Source organism: Branchiostoma lanceolatum, chromosome 3, assembly GCF_035083965.1.
Source record: "Branchiostoma lanceolatum isolate klBraLanc5 chromosome 3, klBraLanc5.hap2, whole genome shotgun sequence".
Lineage (NCBI taxonomy): Eukaryota > Metazoa > Chordata > Leptocardii > Amphioxiformes > Branchiostomatidae > Branchiostoma > Branchiostoma lanceolatum.
Window position 1 is genome coordinate 4690320 of NC_089724.1, and position 27406 is coordinate 4717725.

General features: G+C 41.3%; 1 protein-coding gene across 1 annotated transcript in view; it reads left to right on the forward strand.

Moving 5' to 3' along the window:
- LOC136429219 (C2 domain-containing protein 5-like) overlaps nucleotides 1-26419 on the forward strand; it is a 68498-nt gene extending 42079 nt beyond the window's left edge. The window contains 16 exon segments of the mRNA XM_066419092.1: nucleotides 114-176; nucleotides 1903-1992; nucleotides 2732-2779; nucleotides 4948-5079; nucleotides 8946-9006; nucleotides 9670-9731; nucleotides 10368-10454; nucleotides 10885-10974; nucleotides 12488-12572; nucleotides 14001-14054; nucleotides 15339-15454; nucleotides 15456-15702; nucleotides 16233-16384; nucleotides 18570-18716; nucleotides 22374-22438; nucleotides 25501-26419. Of these exon segments, the coding sequence (XP_066275189.1) occupies nucleotides 114-176; nucleotides 1903-1992; nucleotides 2732-2779; nucleotides 4948-5079; nucleotides 8946-9006; nucleotides 9670-9731; nucleotides 10368-10454; nucleotides 10885-10974; nucleotides 12488-12572; nucleotides 14001-14054; nucleotides 15339-15454; nucleotides 15456-15702; nucleotides 16233-16384; nucleotides 18570-18716; nucleotides 22374-22430 (1491 nt within the window). The 3' untranslated portion in view covers nucleotides 22431-22438; nucleotides 25501-26419.
- The last annotated feature ends 987 nt before the right edge of the window (nucleotides 26420-27406 follow it).

Below are 27406 nucleotides of genomic sequence, written 5' to 3' on the forward strand. Positions count from 1 at the left end.
TAAACTTTAAAAAAAAACGTTATCCAAGAAATTGAATTGGTGTGGCCATACGCCAACATGACGCCATGGATTGTTTCATGTGTTTTAGATTTGTCTTCATTTCATTTCTCCAGACAGCAACCGCGGCATTTCTGTCAGCACTCCCCCTACCAGGACCACTGAAAATCACGGGGAAGGTAAGTTGCTCTTTTTGCCTTAGAATGTTACACACAAAAACTAACTTTTAAACCTGTTTGATTCTAAATCAGTATCTTGTTCTGCAAATGTCAAATGCCAGTGCCCGTCATTCTTTCATTTGACGGAATTTTGTCGCTCATGACGGGCAAACATTGCCCAACCCGTCATTTTGCCAAATCCGTCATATAGAAGAGCTTTGAAATTTATCACCAAAAGAGTTTGCATCAAACTTAGCTTAAACTACCAGCAAAATTTGCCCCTCAAAATGCAGGAAATAGTGTTTCAGAGGACTAAGACAAAATTTTCCTGGGGGAGCATGCCCCTAAGATCTACGCACCTTCGGCACAACAGGATGATCCATCAAACAAAATGGAGGTGATGGGTAAAAATTTCAGGCTGGCTAGAACACTGGTCAACTAACAGTGATTGTCTTTTGTTTGTCTCTTTTATTGCAGCCTTTGTCCCTTACCATTAATTTCTTATATGAGATACAATTTGTTATTACTATGGCATGTTGATGCTCATAAAATTCGCTTTAACAACAGTTACTGATCTGACAACATCAGAGATTTTTTCCCTCATCGCCTTGTATTCAATATTAAAGTGTGTCTTTTTAAAAGCATTTATCTAACCCCAAGAAGAATCATGTAAATGGGATGACAAATAAATCTGCATGACTTATTGCCACCCGCGATGACATGAGCCACGGTACTCATTCTCAGAAACTCCAGCACAATCAGTACCAAAAGCCTGTACTACTAGTAAGAGGCTTTAGCAATTTCTTTTTTCATTGATGCAATTGAGGCTCTGTAGCAAGGCAATTAATAAGTAGTACCATCAGCTCTTAGCCATTACATGCATAGATTTTACCTGCGCAATGGTTTTCCGAAATGTTTCAAATTACTAGTAACGGTTTTCGATTTTGCTTTGAATTAGTTATATGGAGTGTCAAATAAGTCATTCTTTTTATGTGTTTATGTTGTTTTTGATTATAAAGCCTCAGTCTGTATGATAAAGATGACATTCGGGTGTGTTGCCTGCGAGTTCCTTCCGGAATAAAAACCCTTAAGAAACTGTTACAACGGTGAATAAAAAGACTCTTTTTACACAACCAAGAGATTTATTCCACTGACGTTTCGGTGACCATCTGTCACCTTCTTCAAGGTAATTCTGATTGGTTCACATAGCAATGCAGCACAGGTGTTGCTGCTTATATATTACCTTGAAGAAGGTGACAGATGGTCACCGAAACGTCGGTGGAATAAATCTATTGGTTGTCTAAAAAGAGTCTTTTTATTCAGTGACTTACCAACCTGATGAAACTATTCACGGAAGTGTTCCAACAATTTGACAATGAAAATTGAAATGAAGACTTGTTTCCCCTAGAACATGGGGTGTCCCTGTGGTGTAGTGGTCTGCGCTTCTGTCTCTCACCACATCTGGTTCAAATTACATACTTTGACCAGAAGGACTGGGGTTCAAGCCCCGGGTAGGACACCTCTGGACAAGAGGCGCATTGAGTCATACCAAAGACTTTATAAAAATGGTACATACTTCTGAAACAGTATGGAAGTTAAACACACTCCACTGCCAGTGGACTAGCCCCCTGCTACAGTGATTGCACCACAGTGTGGCCCAGGGCTATGAAACGGAGATGGGCACCGCCCTATACATCAATAATGGTATGGGAGGATTTTAACTAACATACTTTTTAACTTCCCCTAGAACGGGTCTGAGCAGAAGGTGGCTGCTATGCAGAAGAGAGTGCAGGACATGCAGGCCAAGAACAGGGACATCTACGACCTGCAGCACCTGGTGAGAATCATTCGAACAATCTGAACATAAGGTGTAACACCCTCCAGCTTAATTCTAGAGTTCCAGATTGTCAAGAAGAAGAACTGTACAGTTTAAAGCCTTAGGGTAAGTTTTGATGATTTTGATGAAATCCCATTCTTTTGGAAATAAATTTATCTGTTAAAGGACTTGAAAGGCCATGTCAACAAAGCTGCAATGTATGCATGTGAACAATTTGCTGGGGGTTTGCATGTATGTAAGGGTGGGGGTGGGGTTGCCAATGACGATGGTACATGTACAATCTTTATTGACACAACAAAAATACAGTGAAGTCCGTAAGGTCTTCTACATCTATACATAGAAACAAACAAGACGTGGTCTTGAACCAATTTAGCTCACTGAAGAGCTACTCTCCCATTGGTCGTGACAGAAAAGACAGACACTATGTACAGTATTTACAGGTCCATTGTGTACCAGGGAGATTCTCATACTGGTAGCTCTTTCTGACGAGCGCAATGAACAGCCAACCACGGCTTAAAGTCCCGTCCTAAGGCCTGCAACCCTTTCCAGTAGCTTGGACGTCGGGTAAGCGACACAGCCGGGATTCGAACTCACGGCTTCTTGGTCCAGATGCAGGGTCACTTGAACCACTGGACTACGCATGCTACGCTGAAGCTTTACTATGATTGTTTGTTGATGTACTGTAGTTATTCTCCTGGTAACTAAACCACGATGTGCGATCATATATCCCTGTCTTTAGTCCACTGAGCCCCCTGATCATGACGTGCCCAAAGAGGAGGAAGAGAAGGTAAAATAGGACTGTCTGTCCTGTTGTGTCGTGTTGTGTGGCTTCCAATGTTTCAACAAGGAAGTGAAAAGCTGTTAGCTACCTCACACATTGTCAGCTACTGTTGAACACACTGTTGTTCAAAAGCATGCAGTCTACATGTGTTAGTGGAGTAGTCATTTAGTCATTTCTATACATGATTAGTTCAAACAACACTATCACAATGTATAGCAACATCCATGATGTTGTGATGTGAAAAGTCACTGAAAATGGTGGCCAGAGTTTTTGTAGGCTCGCAAAACTAAAGGAATCATCCTACGACACGGTTTTGTGCGGTCTTAAAATGATCAAAGTATGAAGTTATTGAACCCATTGTCTCCCGAGATGACATCACCGATGTCCTCGTTCAAGGTTCAAGGATGAAGTTCAACTTATTAAAAGTTAAAACAAATAAAATGTGCTAAACAAAGTTAGTAAATGTCACTAGCATAAAGATTTCAGCATTTTTTCTATTTCCATTTTTGGGGCCCTAATATTGCTTTGGTTGCCTTTAAGCTGCCAGGCCCGGATATACATGTATGCGGGATACGGAAACAAGCCCTGTGTGTGTGTGCTGCGCCCGGTTAGGACCGGGATAGGGTATTCCCGGGAACATATTAACAGTATTGCGCACGTGTATAGTAGTCTGGGATGTCTCCAGGACCCGTCCTTCCTTTCCTGGACGGAAATTTTCTTGTTGGGATGGAAAAAATTCACCCTTTCCGTCCCAATCTCTGAACTTTATGACTTGAAATTGATGAAAAGGTATCTTTGTAAGCTTAAAATGACGAATTTAACAACGAAAATTAAAAACATCGGCTCCCAAACAATGAGTGGAACAGAAAAAAATTCAAAGCTGGAGACAGCCCTGATAGTAGTGTACAAAACTAGAAAGTTAGGAGAGTTAGGGCCGCCGGCTGTTTTGTCAGTTTTGTGAGGGAGGTCAGGGGTCAAACATTTGCGATTTTAACTGGCCAGGGCCAAAACTCTGGCAGTTTAAGGGTTGAGATATTGTCAGCAATTATTCAGAACCGACATTTTGCTGAAAAGCATGCGGTTTGAGGCCTTGTGTAGAGTGTGACTCTTCATGTGTAGGGAATAAACATGATAGCGATTGTCGATTATCAGACTAAGAGTTCCTATTTTTGCAAACTCATGCCCAAAGGCTACTTGCACATGACCACACAAATACGATTAAAGCTAAATATAAAAAAGATAATGAAATTTTTAGTTGATAGATTTATCTGGCATCTCTACATCTACATACATCACTAGCAGGTTTCACTTCTTCTTTGGAGGCAGCGGCTATAAAAAGTGCCACATTTTTAATGATTAATGGGTTTTGTGATTTTAGTGTAGTTTTTTGGAGGTCTCCTACATGGAGGAAGCCATAGAAAATGCCAGCAGTGAGACTCGGTGCTTCCTCCTACTGCTAATCTCTTTTGTAGACCTCACACACTTCTGTAGACCTCACACACTTGCAAATCATAAATCTCAAATACACATAATAATTATTTAATTATCGGATATCACAGTTTTCTTTTACACAACCAGTAATGTCTTTCACCCGCTTACGTTTCGATGTTTGTCAGACACCTTCCTCAGAGCTTCTGACTGGAGTGCTGCTTCTAGCCGTTATATGTACACAAAGTAGGTGGAGCTTTTGCAGCGAGAACACAATCCCAAATGTGGCTAAGTTTGTATTGGATTCCCCCTCTCGTCCCGGGTCATCACTTGGGTTGGCTTTCTTATCTAGACTGCCTCCTTGATCTACCGGATACGTCTGTTATCCTCTCTGTCACCTTGGCCCCCTCCTACTCCCCAAGCAGAGGTTGAATGGGCAGATCGTCACCGTTTTATCATATGCCGTTTTTTTTTCGCTAGCCCATTCAGAGCAGAGGTTGAATAGGCAGATTGTCACCGTTTTATTATATGCCGTTTTGCTAGCGAAAAAAACCGGCCCATTCAATGGGCTAGCGAAATAAAACGATGACAATCTGCCCATTCAACCTCTGCTTGGAGAGTAGCCCCCTCCCAGATGAGAGACATTATACTGGTTGTGTAAAAGAAAACTCCAAATATCTTGATATGTTCTACCAACTAGAGGAAAATATTTTCGGACATCTAATATTTCCGATTACCATTCTCAGGACCTGCCTGACGTGACGGACCAGATGCCCAGCAGTCCCGGTTGCCATAGCAACCACTCGCACAGCAGCAGCGGGAGCGACCTCAGCGAACTTGACCTCTCCGCCGGCAAGAAGGAGGCGTTCGTTGTCGAGGTGTGGACGATTGCTTTATCATCTTATCAGATGATAGCTTATAGTTACATTTAGATTAGGATCAATCAACCAAGGATTGATATGTTCAATAATTCGTATTTCCCGAGAACCATAGAAGAATGGAACTCGTTGTCATCAGATTCTGTAGGAACACCTTCACTTAATAGCTTCAAAGAACGATTGCAGCCAGATGTGCAAAAGTTAGGTGTGACAGGCCGTTCAGTGTAATATAACCAGCTGCTGCCGCGCCGCGTACCTGCGAAGCTGGTGTGTTACGCCAAAGGGTGGTTATACCGGCTATACAGATAGTATGAGATACAGATACACTTTTCACAGAATGAACTTTAGTGACACAGAGTCAGCCACAAACGTTTAATGACCCCTTTGGCAAAGTGTTATTAGGGCGTTGAAAGTTGATTTTCTGGTCATTTCTATACAAAGTAAGTTTAAGTAACACTAGCCCATCGCATCTATTGACCTTCATGAAGGAAAGATGTCGTTGTGTGATGGAAACTCATTGAAAATCTGTGCGCTGCCCTTGTCGCTTGGAGGGCAGGCATCTTAACTTACAAAAATGTTTGTTGTAACGAAAAGGAAATGTCTTATATTCCAGAGTACCAGAACATTGTTCTCATAATATAGCTGATACATGTCTTGTAAATATCACTTCAAATAAAGACTTGGCATTCACCCCTTCCTTTGTGAGAATCACACTATTTCTATGAGCAGTATGATGGTAGATATCTCAATCCTGAGACCCTTTTCCAAACACAAAAACTTTCCACGACTCACCTACATAGTACATGGACATATAAAGCTTGGTATTGCATACTTGCACTTCTTGCCTAAGTAGAGGCTTTAATGGTAACATAACATGAGCCTAAACCTGTCATTGGTCCCTAAGACTATCCTGAAGGGTGCTAGAGTCACAACGTGTTCATCCAATATCAACATTGTACTGTGTAACCTGCCGTGACAACCACTTTTCAACAGTCTCTGTGTCTTGGGGAACTTCCCTCCCCATATCAGTCTCTCTTTCTGATTTCTCCTCATATGGAAAGGCACAACGGCCAAACAGTTCCTCTGCCTTTACTGCTTCGAACCTTACTGCTATGTCCTTATTTGTTGATTCCTCGTTGCTTGCTGGTTCTTCATCCAACTTCTCTACTTGTTGTACCGTCACCGTTTCTTCTCCATGTCTGATTGTGTCTATTTTAACATCCATCTCCTCAGTTTTGACTGGTTCTGGATCACTGATCTCAGCTTGCTCTGCAGCTGCCTGTCCTTTCCCAGTCTTGGGTTCTTGCCTCTCGTTTTCTACTGTTTCAGGCGTTTCTATCAGTGTCTGTGCCTCCAGACTTCCTTCCTGTGTTGTAAGATGACCCACAGCATTCTGGTACTTCTTTGTCATACTGTCCGAGATCTCCTGAAGTCTCATTTCAGTGTTGTGCATGACATACTTTAAGTTCTCTTGCAGCATCTGACTCTTGGTGTTCTCTGCTGCTAACGTCTCCCTTATGGAGCTGTTCTCATATCTTAGCTGCTCGGTCAACATGTGCAACTGTGAAATCTCATCCTCTGTCTTCTTACTGAGAAGCTTGATTTCTTGATTAGTTTTGGCAAGTGTGTCATTTCTCTCGACAAGGTCAGCAATCTTCACCTGGGCAATCTTAAGATCTGCCTGAAGGCTCTTCATCTGTGCCTTTTGCTGCACTTGAACACTGTCCTGGGTACGACGCTCACGCATATCCTTGCCCAGATTAGCTTTGAACACCTCTTTGACCCTGATTGGTCTATCCACCAATGAAACACAGTAATGTCCTGAGGGGGTCAAACGAAGGTCGACATTCCTGCCAAATATTGTGGCCCTGTCTTCCTGTGTGTTTAGTACTACGCCAGCCTTCTTCATGGCATCTAAAGACAGCAATAATGGAATGTCCCGTTCTACAACATCAGTCGTTATCAGCACATCACGGCCAGCCATGTTTGCAGGAATCCTGTACCTGCCCAGGGAAGGTAGTGTGTTGTCCCCTCCAAACTCGAACACATGGGAACTGGCTTCTTGTGAAACATTCATCCGATCTTTCTTATCCAAACCTGATAAGTATTGATCCATCCATGCAGAGCCACACACGGTAGAAGAACACGCTGAATCTAGGACAGCATACGGCTCTGTTGACTCTTCGGACATCATGTACTTGGATTCGGAAGCAGCATGAGTAAACAACACTGTAAACTTCTCATCTTCTTCCAACCTAACTTCAGCTTCCGTCACATAGGCCTCTTCTGCCTTTGCATCCGGGCAATCTTCCAAGAAGTGGCGGAAAGACCCACAATAACGACAGCGTAAGTAATCTCCATACTTATCTCTAGGGTTCAGCGTCCCCTCACCCTGGCCCTGTCGACTTCCATGGGCGCCGCCATCTTGAAACCGGAAACCGCCTCGACCCCTGCCTGGCTTGTTGTAGCGGCCTGGTTTGTATTGCCCTGTGGCGCCTGGTACGTACCTCCCACGGGAGGATTGGAATGCTTGCCTTTCTGCCACGTGAACCTCGTGTGTCATCATGGGCATGGCAAAAGAGTTAGACGAATGTGCCGACATAAGCTCACTGGAGAATTTACGTAAACTTGCCTTAGCTTGAGTGTATAGAGCTGTCTCTTTGGTGTAATCGAGCCCTGTCATGACCAACTTCGATCCCTCAGGGGTCAAATTCGCACGTCTTACCAACAACAAACCGAGTACGGAGGCGGGAAGAGTCACATGGCCACATTTGTTGAGAGTATTATAAAGAACGTCAAATTTTGAGATGTACTCACTCATCGGTAGGGATCCACGGCTAAACTGGTCAAACGCAACAAACGATTCCCAAAGTCTTCCAGTTTCGTCAACACGAAGGTGCTCGTCCAGTTGTTTCAGAACATTAGCGAAACTGTTTTCCGATGTGAGTTCCGGCATTTCCAATTTGGACGAGAGAAACTCACGAGTTTTGTACTCAGGATCTTCACTTGATTCTGGTAGGCTGAGCATGATCTCGATGCCCCGTCTCGTCTTGCCTAATGTCGTGACTGCATTCCAACATTCGAGTTTGAACCGATACTGTTCGTATGTCTTCTCCTTCATGTTGAAACGCGGCATTCTGGAGTGATGCTTCGACCATTCCGACCCTGCCGCCATTTTTTTCTTGCTGCCGATACTCAGCTACACACAAATTCTCAGAGGAAACTCGCAGACGTCGTCAGCAAAACTCCTGACTTGCGACACTGGAACGGTTGAGCAGTCAACAATACTCCGACTACCAACCACCCTCTGCTACCATTGTTAAACTGTTGTAAAGATCACACACACACACGTCTACTGAACTCACGTGTTGTATTGACAGAATCTTAGAACAATCTGTGTAGACTAGAAAAACTACATCCGGGGTCTTGGCCCCTGGTACCTAGTGCGCATGTGCAAGGCGGGAAAACTACTAGATAAACATCCGAATGCGTACGGTTCTGACCAATGAGTCCCAAAAGCTTCCCAACCATTAGTCAAGTGATTATGGCTCAATGTGCTCGGACATTGTTATGTCACACAGCTGGAAGTTATCAAAGATTGCTGTCAGAAAACTGTCATTTTCGATAGGCCTAAAGATAGCGTGGAAGCTGTTTTCATGAAATACATTAGGAGGCCTATTGATTAAATACTTTTACAAAAAATTTTTTAAAGAGTCAGTATGCATTATTATTTATTATATGTGCCTTCATGTGTGTAATGAAGCAAACTAGTCAGTTTGTGGTCCAGCTTTTTCTTACCATCACTAGTGTTCAACAGGTGTTTCACAGGTTTTACTGATTTTGCCATTTTCCTGTGCTTGTTCCAGATTGATGATGCTGAGGATGAGGACATCATCTCCCTGATGCTGGACTCACCTGAACCTGAAGGTAACATGAAACTCGTCTTTCAGAAGGGATGTACATGTGTAACAGTGGGGATCAACCACCACTAACTGACCAGTCTAACTGGTCCGGACCTTTTAGCCTAGTGGTTAGCGTGTTGAATTCCCAAGCCGTGCGGATTGGGATCGGCATGAGTTCGAATCCCGGGAGCGGTGTACTCGCCCCTCTGGGTTTTTACACATGTGAAATGTGAGTCCTCTGCCAGTGCTCGTGGAGGTGCCTCGAGCATGTTAAGGGGTAAGGGCTAATACGCCTTCACTGTAAAATATACCCTGCTACTGAAACAGTTAAAGGAAACTTGCTGCACTATATGTGCCACTAGGCACTACAAGAGTCTGAAGGAACGTTCATGCATAGGATTTACACACATAGTTTCTCCTGAGAATGCAGGAAGTTGTTTGTACATTGTGAAGGAATTTTTGAAGTAAAAAAAAATTAATATATCTTTATTTTTTATACAAACTTGTTGTATCAGCATGAAAAATCATTGAAAAGTACATGAGAAATAACTGTTCTCAAACTTAAAAACAATTTCACCTAGACCAAAATTTTCAATCGAATCACTCGGTCTTCATCTGTACATTGTATAAACATTTAGTATTATTCTAAAATGTTACATTGTTTTAAATCTTGTTTGTCCTGTTTCAGGGTTCCAGTCCTGTAATACTGAGCTGCCACCAGGGGTCCAAATTCTCACCAGTAATGTTCAGGTATCTAGCTTTGAACTTTATTGGCAATCAGCTTGAAAGTCTATCACCGACAGAGAGACTGAATTGCTCAGATTCATAGTTCGTCTTTTCTAAAACTTCATCATTGTTAAAATAACACAGACTGCAAAATTACTCAAGACAATTAGAAATGAGCATGACAACAGGGCTCGAAATACTGGGGCTGTTCACCTAATTATTCACTGCGTGTGCATTGGTGCACCTAGATATTTTTGTACTCTATAGGGTAACAGTCTTCTTGTACACGAGCATACAGAATATTCTTGAAATGTAAGTATCAGAAAAAGCAGTATAACCTTTTGTTGTACATTGTTCTTTATTTGATTGTATTGCTTGGTTGAAATTCAAAATCTGGATATGATTACAGATTGAGTTCTAAAGAGAGGCAGTAGCGTCAAACTTATGTTTTGCTGACATCCAACTTTATTCTATGTGGTGCACCCAAAATTTTTTCTGTGCACCTAATTTTTAGGGTTGAGTGCACCAGTGCACCTATTTCCAAAAATGAATTTCGAGCTCTGTGACAATATATAGTCTCAATCTCTTGAATCAAAACCTTTCTCTGTGTACTTTTCAATGGGAAATTTTTGAATGTTTGATTCTACACTTTTCCTGCAGACGTTTACTACAGTGATGACATACAACGACTCCCAAGCCTTGGCACACGGCAGATACCTGACCAACATCTTTGACAACATACTTAAGGTAGATGCATCATAATGATTTGTAGTCCATATTTTCTTTTACAAGTGTTTTTAAAAAAAGCTGACATTTCAGCCTCAATGAAAATAAGACAGTACTCTCATCTTGCGAATAAACTACCAGTAAGTTTTTCACCTAGAACCGATTAACTCTTATTAGCTGTAAAGCATATTTAGGAACACATAATTCCTTGTACATGTAAATATGCGTTTTGTACATTAGCATTAGATTTTTAAAAGTCTGGAACCGAGAAAACATGTGCAACTTTGGACGAACTTTGACCCAGTGCTGACATCACATGTGTGAAAAAATCACGTACATGTACCTACGGCACTTGGGTCAGATAGCCGATGAAGACCGGTTGAAAATTCTGACGAGTGGAGAACAGTTTATTTCTTATCAAGCCACCTTATTAAATGTTTGCCCCCTACAGACCCTGTACTTCAAGCTGCGTATGATGGTGCCCTGCTGTCTGTCTGACGTGCGCTTCAACGTCGCCATACCAGAGGACAACGAAATGCAGGTCAGCCTCTCACATGTATCTTTCTACGTATCTTCTTGGGTAGGGGAGAGTAGTGCTGCGTACCTAACTGTAACATCAGGTACAGGTACAGGTACAGAGGTTTAGGTACAGGTCTGGACCTGTACCTGTACCTGAACAATTTGAAAAATTAACATGATTGTGTTCCTCTGAACTTCTTCAATCATGACAGAAACACAAATAAACTGTTTTCACCGTGTCAGTATCTTTATTCAAAGAACATAAGTAGGTTTCCTCCTAGCCAAACTCCCTTGGCCTTGCTATCATAACACCCGGCCTGCCTGAATGATCTGTTGCATATTAGTTATGCTGTTCCAAGGTGTCGCTTTGGTCACGTTTGGTGTTGCATGAGGTTATTAGGTTAGAAGATCAGTCACAAAATAAGCACATACTTGGTGTTAATTTATATCGGTACAGTACCAGTACTTCATGATCTGGTATTTTGGACCTGTACCTAATCAATTTGTACGGTACAGTACTGGTACGCAGAGCGCAAGGGGAAAGTCTTCATCTTTGACACGTTGGCACTCTGTTTATCGTTCATTTGCACATAAAAAGAGACAAATCATCTAGTTGTAACAGCACAGGAAAATGAACATGAATGGACAAGCAGAGGACAATGAATGCAGGTCAGCCAGCCAGCTCGTAGTTATCTCCATGAAAAATGGAGATACAGTTTTGGGGGTTTGTCTGTGTGTCTGTCTGTGTGTTTGTTTTTATGTTTCCGCACTACTATATATAGTCAGCATAACTCAAGAACCTCTTGATGGATTACACTGATATTCAGTATGTGGGCGGGTGTTATAAAGCCGAAATGCAAGGTCGATTTTGGGCCCCCTGGTATGTGACCTTAGTGCTGCAACAGAACTTCCGTTTTTGTATCTTTTAACCTGGACGTGCTATGGTCTTGTTAGTATTATCTTCAGTAGGGCTGTCTTCAGCTTTAATTTTTTTGCCCATACTACTCATTGTTTCCGTTGAGCGCATGTTATTAATTGTCATTGTTAAGTCTTGTCATTTTTGGAAGCCGAAAATACATTTTGCTAAATTTCATGTCATGTCATGAAGTTTAGATTTTTGAAACGGATGGGATGGAATTTTGTCCATCTCAAGAATCAAATTTCCGTCCCAGGACAGATTTTCAACACTCAAAACGTCCGGAAGTAATATCCGAATTATATCCAGTTTTAGAGATTGAATTGCATTCAAGTTCGCGTGGTTTTAATTTTTGCGCCAAGGAGTGTTTGCGATGGTTTTAAGTTTGCGGCACAAGTGCTATATATATAACATACTGCTACAGTATCGGATAAAAATGTTAAGAGTGGTTTTAAGTTCGCAGTGAAACGGTCGCCGCAAAAACCGCGAAGTCAACATAAAACCACAGCGAACATTTCTGCATCCATTTCTGCATTTACAGTATTCTAATACTGGATGTCTAACCTTCATAAATGGATCGCTGATTGTTGTTCCCTGTATTTTCCGTCCCGTTGCCTAGGTTACGGTGACAGCAGCGGCTGTGGGTCTGCAGGAGAGTCCGCCGTCCGGCGGCGAGGCTCAACCCCACGTCAGGAGGAGGCAGAGTCAGTCCCAGACTTTTCCCTTTCATATTTGGCCATGTTGATTTGATTATATATTGAGCCCCCCTAGAACTGCAACACCGGTGCAATGGCCTAGTCGGTAGAGTGCTCGCCTTACACACGGTAGGTCGTGAGTTCGAACCCCGGCCGGGTCATACTAAAGACTTTAAAAATGGTACATACTGCTTTCTCTGCTTAGCACTCAGCATTTGTGAAAGAGTTTGGCAGTTAAACACACATCACTATCAGCGGACTAGCCCCCTGCTGTAGTGACTTGCACAAATGTGTGTGGCCCAAGGGCTATAGAAATGGAGATGGGCGCCACCCCTATGCGTCTTTTCAAGACACCCGGGTCACTTTAACTTAGAACTGCATGGAGCCCCCTACATATGAGAAACTCCCATCCATCCAGGAACAAGCACTAAGTTGGTTTGTATTCTTCCTTGCTAGAAACGAAAAGCAGTTTTGATTGATGAAGACTTCAGTCACTTGTAAAATAGTTAAGTTAGTGCAAAGTTTAACGTCTTTGACAAGCACCCTCCTCCTAGATGACATCCGCGTGCATCAATCTTTGTCCGCTTCCAAAAGAAAGTGTCCGGCCATACTGTAAAGTGTAAAAAGCAGCTGCAAAGTGATAAAATACATGCTACAAGGTGGCAAAAAATATTTCGGAAAACGGATACTAATGTCGTAGAATGCCAGAATGGCAAAGTCAATTCCATTCTAAGAAGTTTTGAAAGAACAAAAATGAAGAACCTATATTTCAGTATACCATACTCTGTGTGACTTTTTAGTTTTGCTTGATCCTTCCTGACCACGTAGATTTCATACTGAAGGCAACTTTTTTTGGCCAAACATTTTTCTTATTTGCACGCTTTCATCAGAGGATGTCATCCATATATAATCAAATCAACATGATGGCTTATAGGCAAAATGGATAATCATTTCTTTGTTACTTTGTCAAGATGACTACCACACTAACTATTATGATTCTTGAAGTGCTTACTACATTTATCTAAGTTGGAACACTGTGTAGATGTTACATAGAAATTATTATATGTGCCACAAATCACAGATTTATTATGAATTGTGCCATGCAGAAAATCTTCCTGTTTTTTATGTCGCTTTAACAAGCCACCTTCTACTTATTACCAGACAAGTCACATCAACTTCTGTTCAATGAAAAGTGAAACTTATACTTCAAACCGCTAAAATTTTGATACATACGAAAAGCGTAAAGATCCTCCTGAAGTGTGTAACATTTGTTTTCTTCTTAGTTACTCTCTTTAACTGAGTCCTTATACCTGTTAGCTGTAAAGCTGAGTCAGTATTCCCTGATCATTCAAAATAACCCTCTTCAAACCATATCTTCAGGTCCTGTATTGTTTTGTGTTGTTTTGTTTTTTCCATCTCCTCTATATTGTCCACCAGAAGATGGTAAAGTCCAGGAAACCAGTGAAAAGCAAGACAATGACAGATTCCCAGGTCTTGTGTCATCATACATGTTGTATGCCATGCATCCTGCCTGTATTATGCCTAAGGCCATACCAATTTATTTTCTTGGTTAACGGAATGAAAAAAAAAAATGAAAAAAAAAATGCTAGATTGGAAAAACAACATGAAAACAGAATCTCAGAGGAATGTTTTTACTTTAGTGCACACAGTTTCAGGGAGTGAACAGGGTAAGGTGCAAGTTTTCACTCCAGCCTTCTGTTTTCATGATATTTTTTTGCTAAAATTAAAAATAAAAATCCGTTAAGCAAGAAATCAGATTGGTGTGGCCTAAGCTTGCAACCTGCAAGAATGGTGGTCAAATCAAATGTTTGAGGAGGGGGTACTGAAAAATAATGCAACCAATTACTGCTTTAATTTGTATAATCATGATTATCATGATTTTCTAAAGAGTCATCTTCTGATTATTGTTCTACGCTGTAACAGAATGACTCTTGGTTTTTGCCTTCGCTATTTTTTTTTCATTTCGATGTAGAAGTGATGCAACTAGTTGCTGTTTTTGCTTTTATGCGTTGCTCCATTTCACATAATTGTGCACTTTTTCATCAATACATACTTTTTTCTTCTCTTTTTTTATGCTTTTTAATGACAATATGTCTAAAGCAACTTGAATCTAGAATCCTTTTGAGAATGTTCCGGTCTCCTTTTCCTGCTTTGTAGATTTGAGGCTACTCTGATGACAAAATGACTTGTTTGTTTCTGTTGTGACGATAGGCTCCATAAGACTTGTTTTTTTGTGATGTCTTGCCTGCCTACTTAATTGAAGCATATAGCGTCAACTTTCATAATTTCATAATTCTGGGTACCCTAAGACCACTGTAACAGCTTTAAAAAAAACCCAGTCAACTTAGAGAGATCTACTTAACATGCAAGATCAGTAATCTTTGAGGCATGCACAATTCAGATATCCTGGTGTTCAAGACATTCTTCAAAAGGCCTTTATTTGAAGTGGTGGTCTGTATTTGTATCTTAATAGCCGTTAAAACTGCACTTCGGCGTAACACACCACCACACAGGTCTTAGGATACCCTATGGAATTATAAGCTTGAATTTGTGTGAACATTGATGCAAATTAGCATGTATTAATTATGTAATGAACTTTTATTGCGTGTAGATATCAAAAGTAATATATGTTGTTAAACTGCAGTGTGAATATTATAGATGAAAGTTCATGCTGCATGTATTGTATACAGTGTATGATTGTACGATATTTATATTTATCTATTGTTTGTTTGTTTGTTTGTCTTGAATGTTTAGAGTCGAGTGAGAGTGATCGTGAAGACATGATGTTCGTGATGGACGGAGAGCCTGACTCTACCCCTCAGTCCAGCACCCCCACCAAGCTCACTCCTGCACAACACATACCAGGTAAGGACCCCCCCTCGCAGTCCAGCACCCCCACCAAGCTCACTCCTGCACAACACATACCAGGTAAGGACCCCCCCCTCCCAGTCCAGCACCCCCACCAAGCTCACTCCTGCACAACACATACCAGGTAAGGACCCCACCCCCAGTCCAGCACCCCCACCAAGCTCACTCCTGCACAACACATACCAGGTAAGGACCCCCCCCTCCCAGTCCAGCACCCCCACCAAGCTCACTCCTGCACAACACATACCAGGTAAGGACCCCCCTCCCAGTCCAGCACCCCCACCAAGCAAATTGTGGCAAGCAAATTGACAGGGCTTTTTGGTGTTGGTATTGAAAATACATTTGCTTGGATGTTAGTAGCAGTTCAGAACAAATTTGAAAGAACAAAATTCTCACGTTACTCAGTGTACAGTGTGTCTAGCTAGTCTCCTGTTTGTATTTCATTCCTTTGTCTTTTTTCTTGGCTTTTGAATTATATGATTTTTTCTAATCTTTTATTTTATCCTAAGGTTGCTTTAATTTAATTTTTGTTTTCTATGCTTTTCAGTTCTTTTGCTTTCTACGCTTATCATTTATTGGTTTTATGTGCTTTTCAGTTACTTTAAATGCTTTGCTTTTAACTTTCAGTCATCTTGCATCTTTTCAGCTATCAATCATTCTTAGTACATGTACATCCTTTTCTTCCTAATCTTGTAGATGTGTGTTCTCCCATCTGTTCTCTCTCCTCCCTTCTTGACTCCCCCCTTCTGTCCATCCTGACGGTTTGCGGTGTTGCTGCAGGGCCGCGGACGTACAAGCAGGAGGGGCGCTCGCAGCTTTCGCCCCACGGGATCCAGCTCAGCCCGCTCTCGTACGTGCCGGGCGGTCGCGTGGAGCGATACCTGGGGCACGTCAACATGTTCTTCATCCGGGAGAGCACATCAGTCAGAGAGGTACGTTCCTAGGATACTGTACTAGTAGTAGAAAGTGTAACAAGCATTATACTTGATGATTATAGGTTTATTGCAGTATCAAATGCTTTATTGGGGTATAACCGAGAAAGCGGCCGCGTGGAGCGATACTTGAGACACGTCAACATGTTCTTCATCCGGGAGAGCACATCAGTCAGAGAGGTGTGCTCCTGTACTCACACTTGCATTGCGATTCTTCGTCTAGATCTGTTGTTCTTCGTTTTGTGAGGGTACATCAGTCAGGTGTGTTTCTAGTACTATCTACTGTACAGTAACAGTTTGATAATTATTATCCATGTGATGCTGTTATCATCCAATGTAGGACAGTACAGTACGGTATCTCACAGTACAGAATCTCACAGTAACACAGTCACTTACATTGTCATCATCATCGGTCCTCCTCTTACGAGGTGTAGCAAGACTAGTGAAGTTTGCTCTTCAGAACTTCTTGTCGTTCATTGCAGAGAGGAGTTCTTCTTCCAAATTAGTTTCCATTTCTATGAGTTTCTTGAGTGTTGTGATTGGTCGACCAATCGTTCTCTTTGTGTCCGGGTTCCAAAGCAGAAGCTTTCCCGCTGGTTCTCTACTGCGTACCACGTGACCCGTGAGACTCAGCCGCCGACGTTTCACCACTGTGGTGACATTTGGCAATGATCCATATAACTGCTTGTTTGTAGCGTGCTTCCACCATGATGGTGTATTGTAAGTCACATAATATGTGACATACATTGTAAGCCTGGATGATGATGGTATTTATCAGAGAGTGTACATCAGACAGGGAGATGAGTTTTTGGATAATTACTAGCAGTAGAAGATAAGAAGTTTATCACGGTATCAAAAGACTGTGAAGAGTTTATTATTAGAAAGGGTTCATCCGTCAGACACTTGCTGGAGGAGGATGTCCTAAAGATCTGTTCCTGCCCCTTATTTCCAGCATGGTGGTATGAATTTAGTGGTCCACAAGTTGGATGTTCATGCTATCCTGCGAGCCCATGTGTTGCCGCCAGGGGGCGTGTGATGTTCCTTTGTTCCCCAGATACCCAAATGTACAGAGCGAGAGACACCGAATGTAAAGGAAACACTGTTTCTAGATGTACTAGGAAGATGTACTAATTAAAAGCTCTCTTTGTTGCCGTTGTTTCCAGCATGGTGGAATGAATGGAGTGGTGCACAAGTTTCTGTTGGAGGTTCAGGCCATCCTGCAAGCCCACATTTATGTTATGTTTCAATGTTGGTGCCCTGATACAACTGTACAGAACAAGAGACAGTTAAAAGACAGTTTCTGGAGAAAGATTGATTTCCTAAAGGTTTATCTTTCCTACCATTAATTTCCAGCATGGTGGTTTGAATGGAGTGGTCCACAAGTTTCTGCTGGAGGTCCAGGCCATCCAGTGGGCCCACGTTTATGTTATGTTTCAATGTTGGTGCCCTGATACAACTCAGTGCAGAACGAGAGACAGTTAAAAGATAGTATTAGTTTCTGGAGAAAGATTGATTTCCTAAAGGTTTATCTTTCCTACCATTAATTTCCAGCATGGTGGGATGAATGGAGTGGTGCACAAGTTTCTGCTGGAGGTCCAGGCCATCCTGCGGGTCCACGTGTCTGCGCTAGGGGGTGTGTTATTCTTCATTGTTGGTGGCCCGATACACACAAGAAGTACAGAACGAGAGACACAGATATAATGTAAACAAAACACTCAGTCTGTTGCTGGAGAATTATGTACTAAAAGCTCTCTTCGTTGCCCTTGTTCCCAGCATGGTGGTATGAATGGAGTGGTCCACAAGTTCCTGTTGGAGGTTCAGGAACTGGAATGTGTATCACGTGTCGGCGCCATAGGGAGCGTGTGATGTTCCTTTGTTATGCACAAATGTATAGAACAAGAGACACAGATACAATGTAAACGAAACTCTGTTTCTGGAGAAAGATGTACTAAAGCTCTCTTCGTTGCCCTTGTTCCCAGCATGGAGGTATGAATGGAGTGGTCCACAAGTTCCTGTTGGAGGTTCAGGAACTGGAATGTGTATCACGTGTCGGCGCCATAGGGAGCGTGTGATGTTCCTTTGTTATGCACAAATGTATAGAACAAGAGACACAGATACAATGTAAACGAAACTCTGTTTCTGGAGAAAGATGTACTAAAGCTCTCTTCGTTGCCCTTGTTTCCAGCATGGTGGGATGAATGGAGTGGTGCACAAGTTTCTGCTGGAGGTCCAGGCCATCCTGCGGGCACACGTGTCGGCGCTAGGGGGCAACGCTCTGCTGTCTCACACCGTCAGCCAGGTGGTTCTACTGGACAGCCCGCACAGGAACCAGGTGGGTCCGGAATAAGAAAGTTCAGAAAAGGACTAGAAATAGTCATGCCCTCAAGTACCAGAGTTACATGTACTAGTATCAAACAAGGAATAAGAAAGCTCAAAAAAGGACAAGAAATAGTCATGCCTTTAAGTACCAGAGTTATCAAGGATGAATGTGTTCAAAAGTTAGAATTTTCGGAGAACCATTATTACAGTAGAATGGAACTCTTGGAGTGACAATTTAACTAAACACCTGGGCCCTACATGGCCACGGACCGCTAGACAGAGGAAAGCCTGGAGTCTGACAGGGAGAGGTTCCTTCAAAGGAGTGATGACACCCTGCCCGTGACCCTGGAATGATGAGGATGATGATGAACTTGTCATCAAATAATGTAGGAGCATCCTCACTTGATAGCTTTAAAGAACAGTTGCAGTCAGATGTGCTATATATATTAAGACTAGGTGTGACAGGCCGTTCAGTGGAATATATTCAGCTGCTTCCATGCTGCATACCTGTGAAGTTGGTGTGTTATACCAGCCGTACAGATACAAAGAAACAAGAGCTTTTAAAAAAAGCTGGCGTTTCGGCTACGTTTATAAGTGTGAATTGTCTTTTCCCTTTACTTGAAGTAAAATCTGCCAGAGGAAGTCACTCAAGGGCTGTTCAGTCTATAAGAAAAATTGTCATTTTGGGAAATGAGTACTGTTTTAATAGAGAAAGGCAGATTGGGGAAAGCAATTTTGAAGTTACGTCACTTAACTTAAGTGCTTTTGAAAAAGCTGGTCTTGGCCTACAACTTGTACTTATTTGTAAAATGTATAATAGGCTCATTATAAAAGCTATCAATGTAATTATGTACATGGCACGCAATAAAACATAAAATTTGAAAAAGCACCATTGAATCATCAGCACTATGGTAATTAAGTGAAATAGAAGTTCATAACAGCTAAGGTTCTATCTAAAATGACTACCAAATGTCAAACAAATCAACAGCTACCTCATCCGTATTATTCTGGTTTCCGCATTTACAACATTTCTTCCTTATTTTCCTGGGTAATTTTGCTAAAATTCATGAAAATTCCCATAGTTTTGTGCCGAGGGGCGCCACTTTCCACGTCCGTGTTGTCTGAATGAAGTCGATACTGAACAATGGAGCATTTGCTACTGTAACAAAGAATCGCTGTTTTGCAAACAACATCAAGAGCCTCTGTTTACATCGGGGATAGAAGTTTAGTGGGGAGTGTTTTGCAAGAATCATCTTACCGCGCATAGGAGCCGCTGCACGGTATTTTCCATTACAATGAACAGAAAAATTCGAATGCCGGGTTTGGAATCTATGAAGTCCTGTTCATAAGACAAAGGCCTTGTATATATTAAATGAATATTTAAAAATAACAAATATAAAATATTTCTTTATTTATTAATGAAAAAAAATGATATTCATAAATATGATATTGATAGATTAATATAATATCAATATATATTTTTGATATTCAATATCTAAAAAGAAAAAGAAATCCATGCACGGAGACGAACCCGGATCTTCTGGGTCCGAAGCGCTTCGCGTTGCCAGATCGGCCAAGCTGCGGTACGTAACTATTCACACTGGACGTAATGCTATAACCTTACTATATGGTATCATTTATGCCGATTTTTGGTCGTTTTCTTGACGAAATCATTTTTTTTCTTCTGCAATCTTGTGGAATAGATGTAATATGGTCATTTTTCAGGATATCAAAGTCCGAAACCACAATGCAATGATATTTCCGAACAGTTGTAGCAGTTACATGCGGTCGCCGTCCTGTGTCACATGCAAATCTGCGCCGTCCTGTGTCACATGCAAATCTGCGACACAGTGTTGAACCAAGCTTCCTTCCTTCCTCCTTGCTTGAAGGTAAAAGCCAGGAGAATGCGTTTCGGCGCGCATGCGCCGAAACGCAAAAAATGGGTTTGGGAATATAGCTCTGCTAGCCTGGCTGCTATCATTCAATCTCTTATCTCAGTGCCCAGTAATCAGTCCACAGACGTTTTTCCTTTTTTCGGTCTGGTCCAGCAAGAGGTACAGTAGCTGGTTTTATAGTGGTTCCAACTAGGGGTGGGTACCGGTACCGTGTACCGGTACAAAACCGGTATTTCTTAATGGACCGGTCAAAAAAAAACGGTCCGTAAAAAATCAGTGGACCGGCCTATGGACCGATTAGAACATTCATAGTACCAGGCTACCAGCAGGCGGCCACATAACTGGTCTAAGAAAATACAAAACAGCAGATTTAACGAGTCGTTTTCGGCGACGTTAGCTATGATTCATATCTAGAAACACTTAAAGGATGAGTAAACAGACGGCGAGGAGAGTATAGTTATAATTTTGAGACAAAGTGCAAACCTAAGAAATTATATCGTTCCAGACATGACGTTTGGAGACTTTTACTCTCCAAAATATGATGTACTGCGACACTACTATAATCAGGTACAGGTACAGGTCCGGACCTGGACCTGACCCTCTGGACCTGGACCTGGACCGGACCTGAATTTTATGTACCAGTACCCACCCCTAGTTCCAACGTAACAGCACCAAGCCCTACTACCACTTCCAGGCCTGGAAATAGTTTTTTCTGACTAGTACTCTTCTTCAATCAGTGTTCTAGTGATGCTGAGGGGGAGTGATGGTTGTCACTCAAAACGTCTGGAAGTAATGTCCATATTTCATCCAGTTGTAGAGATTGAATTGTCTTTAGATTTTGTTTACCTGTGTGTCTAAGGCCACACCAAATTGATTTCTTGGTTAACGGATTAAAAAAAGATTTTTTAGTACGAGGACATCATTAAAACAGAAGGCTGGGGTGAAAACTTGCACCTGGCTGGCCCTGTTCACTCCCTGAAACTGTGTGCACCAAAGTACAAACTTTCCTCTGAGATTCTGTTTTCATGTTGATTTTCCAATTTAGCATTTTTTCAAAAATTCCGTTAGCCAAGAAATTAAATTGGTGTCGCCTAATCTTCATGAATGTATCACCTGTCCAGCAGTTCTCTACAACCATTTGTCTCCTGTTACACATCAGCACAGTTACAAGACATGCTGCATCAGCAGTAACACGTATAGAGTGTAATGAAACATAAAAAACAAATGCACTGAAAAAGACTTTCATGTACAGATCCATGTCTATGTGGAACAGTTTGCCACATCGGATAAAAACGGCAACAACGAGCAAGTTCAGGCAGGAGATCATAACGCACATTGTATAATTAGTAAATTTTGATATTATAATAGTATTTATTACTAAATAGCTGTAACAACTTTTATGTAGTGTCAGTTGTGTGTTATTTTTGTACTCCAGGTAGATTAGCTACTTACTTATTGTATGATAGCTAGTAAATGGAGGAAATAGCTTATTAAGTAATGTATTACATGTACTAGGTTTAACACGTTTCTCCCCCATATACAGCTGCAGTGTCTGCTGAATGTTAGTGGCCACATGTATATAACTTATTATGATAAGCTAGTCAATTTTGATGTAGTATGTAAATAGCTGTAACAACTTTCATGTAGTGTCAGTTGTATGTAATTTTTGTTCTCCAGGTAGATTAGCTACTCATTGTATGATAGCTATCAAATGGAGGATATAACTTAAGTAATGTATTACATGTAGGTTTAACACGTTTGTCCCCCATATACAGCTGCAGTGTCTGCTGAATGTTAGTGGGGACGCCGCTAGTGTGGCTCACCATGGGTAGACCACACAGTAAGCATTGCTAGTAGACCACAGTCCTCCATCATTGGTGTTTGGGATGGATGCAACCGCAGGCTTGCGATTATCAGACAGCTGTCCAAATGTTGCCTTTGAACTTGACCTGGCCTTCAACCTTTGGCATGTCAAAGGTCATGATCATATGCACTGACTTGAGATGATCCACTAATGTGTGAAAGAGGGACTCTCCAAGCAGAGTTTGTGTTTCAGCTTGTCTTTTTATATTCCCCTTCCAGTGGGAAGGGGGATATACTGTTTTTGCTTGCCTGTTCTTCTTCTTCTTCTTTCTTCTTCTTCTTCTGCCAAAAACCAAGTAGATGTGCGGTGGTAGCTCTACTAATGATATTGCAGCAAGTTATATGTACCTTATGTTACAATGTACGGATGTTATATTTGAGATGTAGGTACCTATAGGAAAGGTGAACACACCTGGCAATAAATAATGCTAATGAGGACATCATTTGCATAATTTATGCAAAAACTTGTATTGCGTTTACAGTAAAAGCTGCAGATGTCATATTTGAGATGTAGATAAATTTAGGAAAGGTAAACACACCTGGCCATGAATTATGCTAATGAGGACCTCATTTGCATAATTTATGCAGGAACTTGTATTTCCCTTACCGTAAAAGCTACAGATGTCATATTTGAGATGTAGGTATATTTAGGAAAGGTGAACACACCTGGACATAAATTATGCTAATGAAGACATCATTTGCATAATTTATGCAAAAACTTGTATTGCGTTTACAGTAAAAGCTGCAGATGTCATATTTGAGAAGTAGATAAATTTAGGAAAGGTTAACACACCTGGCCATGAATTATGCTAATGAGGACCTCATTTGCATAATTTATGCAGAAACTTGTATTTCCCTTACCGTAAAAGCTACAGATGTCATATTTTGAGATGTAGGTATCTTTAGGAAAGGTGAACACACCTGGACATAAATAATGCTAATGAGGACCTCATTTGCATAATTTATGTATTTCCCTTATCGTAAAGGCTACGGATGCCATATTTCAGATGTAGGTACCTTTAGGAGAGGTGAACACACCTGTACATAAATTATGCTAATGCGGACCTTATTTGCATAATTTATCCATAAACTTGTATTTCCCTTACCGTGGAAGCTACGGATGTCATATTTGAGATGTAGGTACCATTAGGAACACACCTGGACATAAATTATGCTAATGAGGGCCTCGTTTGCATAATTTATGTATATCCCTTACCGTAAAGGCTACGGATGCCATATTTCAGATGTAGGTACCTTTAGGAGAAGTGAACACACCTGTATATAAATTATGCTAATGCGGATCTCATTTGCATAATTTATGCATAAACTTGTTTTTCCCTTACTGTAAAGGCTACGGATGAGATGCAGGTACCTTTAGGAAAGGTCAGAAAACCTGGCCATAAATTATGCTAATGAGTGCATTATGCATAATTTATGCATATCCCTAACCATAAAAGCTACGGATGTCATATTTGAGATGTAGGTACCTTTAGGAAAAGCGAACACACATGACCATAAACTATGGTAATGCCGACCTCCTTTGCATAATTTATGCAGAAACTTCGTAATATCCTTACAGTCAATGCTAAGGATGTCATATTTGAGGTGTAGGTAATTGGAGGGGAATATTCTGCATTTTCCCGAAAATGTTGCCATTCTAGTTAGGCATTTTATTTGTCATTCAAGCTTTCTATTTTGTCACGGTTTCTTTATGGGTTGGTGACAAAAGAGAAAGTCTGACAAAAACACCTAAAAGAAGCCTTAACCCAACCTCTGCTTGGAGAGTAAGTGGAGGTTTCTGGAACACCCAAATCTTGCATCATATTGGTGTACTGTATGTGTTGGTGTATGTACATGGTCAAGAAAGATGTTGCTGCTTGGTGACAGTACTAACACACAGAGCTATAGAGACTGCAAAAATGTCCTAACAGTGCATCGTCACACAACCCAAACACAACTATATGGCTGCCTAACTAGCAAAATTTCATACTCATGGAAGCTGCAGTTTGGTATGATTTTGCAAGAGGGGAACTATATAAATTTTACCACTATGACAGTGACTTAACAAAAAGTATTTCTGTCTTCCCCATGCGTAAAATCCAGAGTCGGACCCACATCTGCTTGAAAATGAGGATTACATGTGTGTGTTTAATGTGCCATGGCTGCTGCTTGCCTCATGCTACAGGCTTATTATTCAGTGAAGATGCCTAAGGCTTAGAGGGACACATTTCCATATTCTCCAAGCAGAGGTTTTGGTCGAGAAACGTCAAAAATCACGGCCACTCCAAGCCCTCTCGACTGAAACCTCTGTGGGAACGAAAGATAAAATTAAAGTGTAATGTCAAGAAATGGTATCAATAAATAGAATCTGACACAAATTATGCTGACTGATTGTTTAACATTTTATGTGTTTTGTTGGTTCTCATGTCATCCTTTTCGATCTGGCAAACAGCCCAGCCTGGCAACGGTTTGGATATGCGACCCATGCATGTACATTGTGTACATTATGTGTTATGCTAAGGTTACATTTCCAATCCGGGGCCTGGCCAGGCAGTCTTAAGGAACAAAGAGTATGATATAAAAAAAACCCACAAAAGTACCAAAAACATTTAAGAGCATATCTTGTGCATATCTATTTATTATACACACATTAATTTTTCGTTTCCTCATGTACTCAATACAGTCTGGCCGGGCTACAGTTGGAAATGTGATCCAAGCATACATGTAATGCTTTGGTCCCATTTCCAACCCGGGGCCCGGCCGGGTAGCTTTGTGGGAACGAGAAATATGACATAAAAGACAACAAAAGACACAAAACGTAAAAAAACGAGCAGTCTTTGGGAACAAAAAGTATGATATAAAAGACAATAAAAACACAAAACGTACCAAAAATTAGCTTGTACAATTTATGGACATACACTGATTTTTTGATCGTTTCCGCAAACAGCCCGGCTGGGCCCCGGTTAGGAAATGTGACCCTAGCATAAGTAGAGAGAAATCATATCTATTAGTAATCAATGCATCTATCTCCTCCACCAGGGTCAGTGCCTGCTGAACGCGAGTGGCGACGCGGCATGCGTCGTGTTCTACGGAGACCAGGTCCTCCCGGTGTCAGTTCCTTTCCCACTGGTGAGCATTGTGGCGGACAAGTCACCAATCGCCAAGTGCAGTCCGAAGGAGGCCAAGAGGAAAGTGCCCCTCATGACAGACTTGTGACAGTGACTCAGACTGGGGATGTAGCATTTTTCGATTTTTTGTAAGTGCAGGGATTCATATAATCTCCAAGCAGATCTACGCGGTGCACCGAAAATCGTATATGCTAGCCAGATAAGCTACGGTGCGGACTGGAGCTTATCTGGCTAGCATATACGATTTTTGGTGCACCGTGTAGATCTGCTTGGAGATTAGGATTCATATATATAAGTTAAGTCAAGAAACTACTTGAAGATTATCCCCCTACCGCGTTGACCTTTCCTTACATCTTTGTAGTCTCTACCAGACTAACCACGCCGGCTATAGGGAGAATATTTGTTAAAGGAGTTTGGCCATCGGAGGGTTTCATTCGCAGGCGCAGATATTGGACCCTCCCTCCGTAGCCGACTCCCATAGCATATACTATTCACTCTATTTGGCCAATTTCTACTATTTTCCCAGCCATCCACGGGGCCTGGTAGAGGCTAGGATTCATACGAATTTTACAGAATTCATGTTTTTTTAAGGAATTGTACATTGTATGAATTTTACGGAATTCATACAATCCACTACTACGGTCAGGAGGAAAGTCCCCCTTATGAATGACTAATTGTGACAGTGACTCTGTGGATGTAGAATAAGTGCAGGGGGGCCTAAGTATAATTTTACAGAATTCATATGTTTTCTAACGGAATACATACAAATTTTACAGAATTCATATGTTTTCTTACGGAATACATACAAATTTTACAGAATTCATATGTTTTCTTACGGAATACATACAAATTGTACAGAACTCATACGTTTTTAAGGCATACAAACATTTCGGGATTCATACAATATCCACTGCCAAGAAACATACCGATTTTACAGAATTCATACAATGCACTACTAAGGAACATACAGTACAAATTTTACGGAATCATACATTCAAGTTTTACTAATAGTAAGGATTGTATCTATTAATAAAACTGGTATAATAGATTCTAGTAAAATTTGTATATATAGAATACAACACGGGGTATTCCGTATCACCCGAGGTACCAGCTACGACCCACGGGAGGGCTGGGACCAAGGTGATGCGGAATACACCATTGTTGTATTTTAATTATGTCATACCCACGCGAGAAAACACATATTTCAATGCGGAAAGCGCCAAAAGTTGAGGGAGTTTTGTGTCCTCGAACAAAAAACTGTAATGTAACAACATTGATTCCATCCTCCGAATCTGGTATTCGAATTTTTGACGGGGGCGCAACCGGTGCGCTCGAAATGCATTCTAAATATGGAAACCCGTGTGATACAACTCTAGAACCTCATGTGATACCGATAGTTATCACACGGTCCGGAACACCCGTATCAGGCCCAGGCATGACATAATGTTTCTTATTATGTAGTGGATCATATGAATTCCGTAAAATTCGTATGAATACTTAAGGCATCCCTGAAGACTTAGTGTCATTTTAGGGTGGCTCATCTTTTGTACAAGGTGATGCAAAAGAAGTTGCAGCACATTCAAAGAAACAAAATAGTCGGGACCATTTCCTTCAAATTGTGTAAAATTTTCCTTCATATTGTATAAAATTTTCCTTCAAATTGTGTAAAATTTTCGTCCTAAAATCCCTTAAGAAAAAAGCAGAACATCAATAATGTTACGGGACTATGTGGTCTATACAGGATTGTCCATGGCTCTGCAGGGTTACTTTTGTCATGACTGTTTTTCACTCAACAACAAAACCTGTCACAAATATCT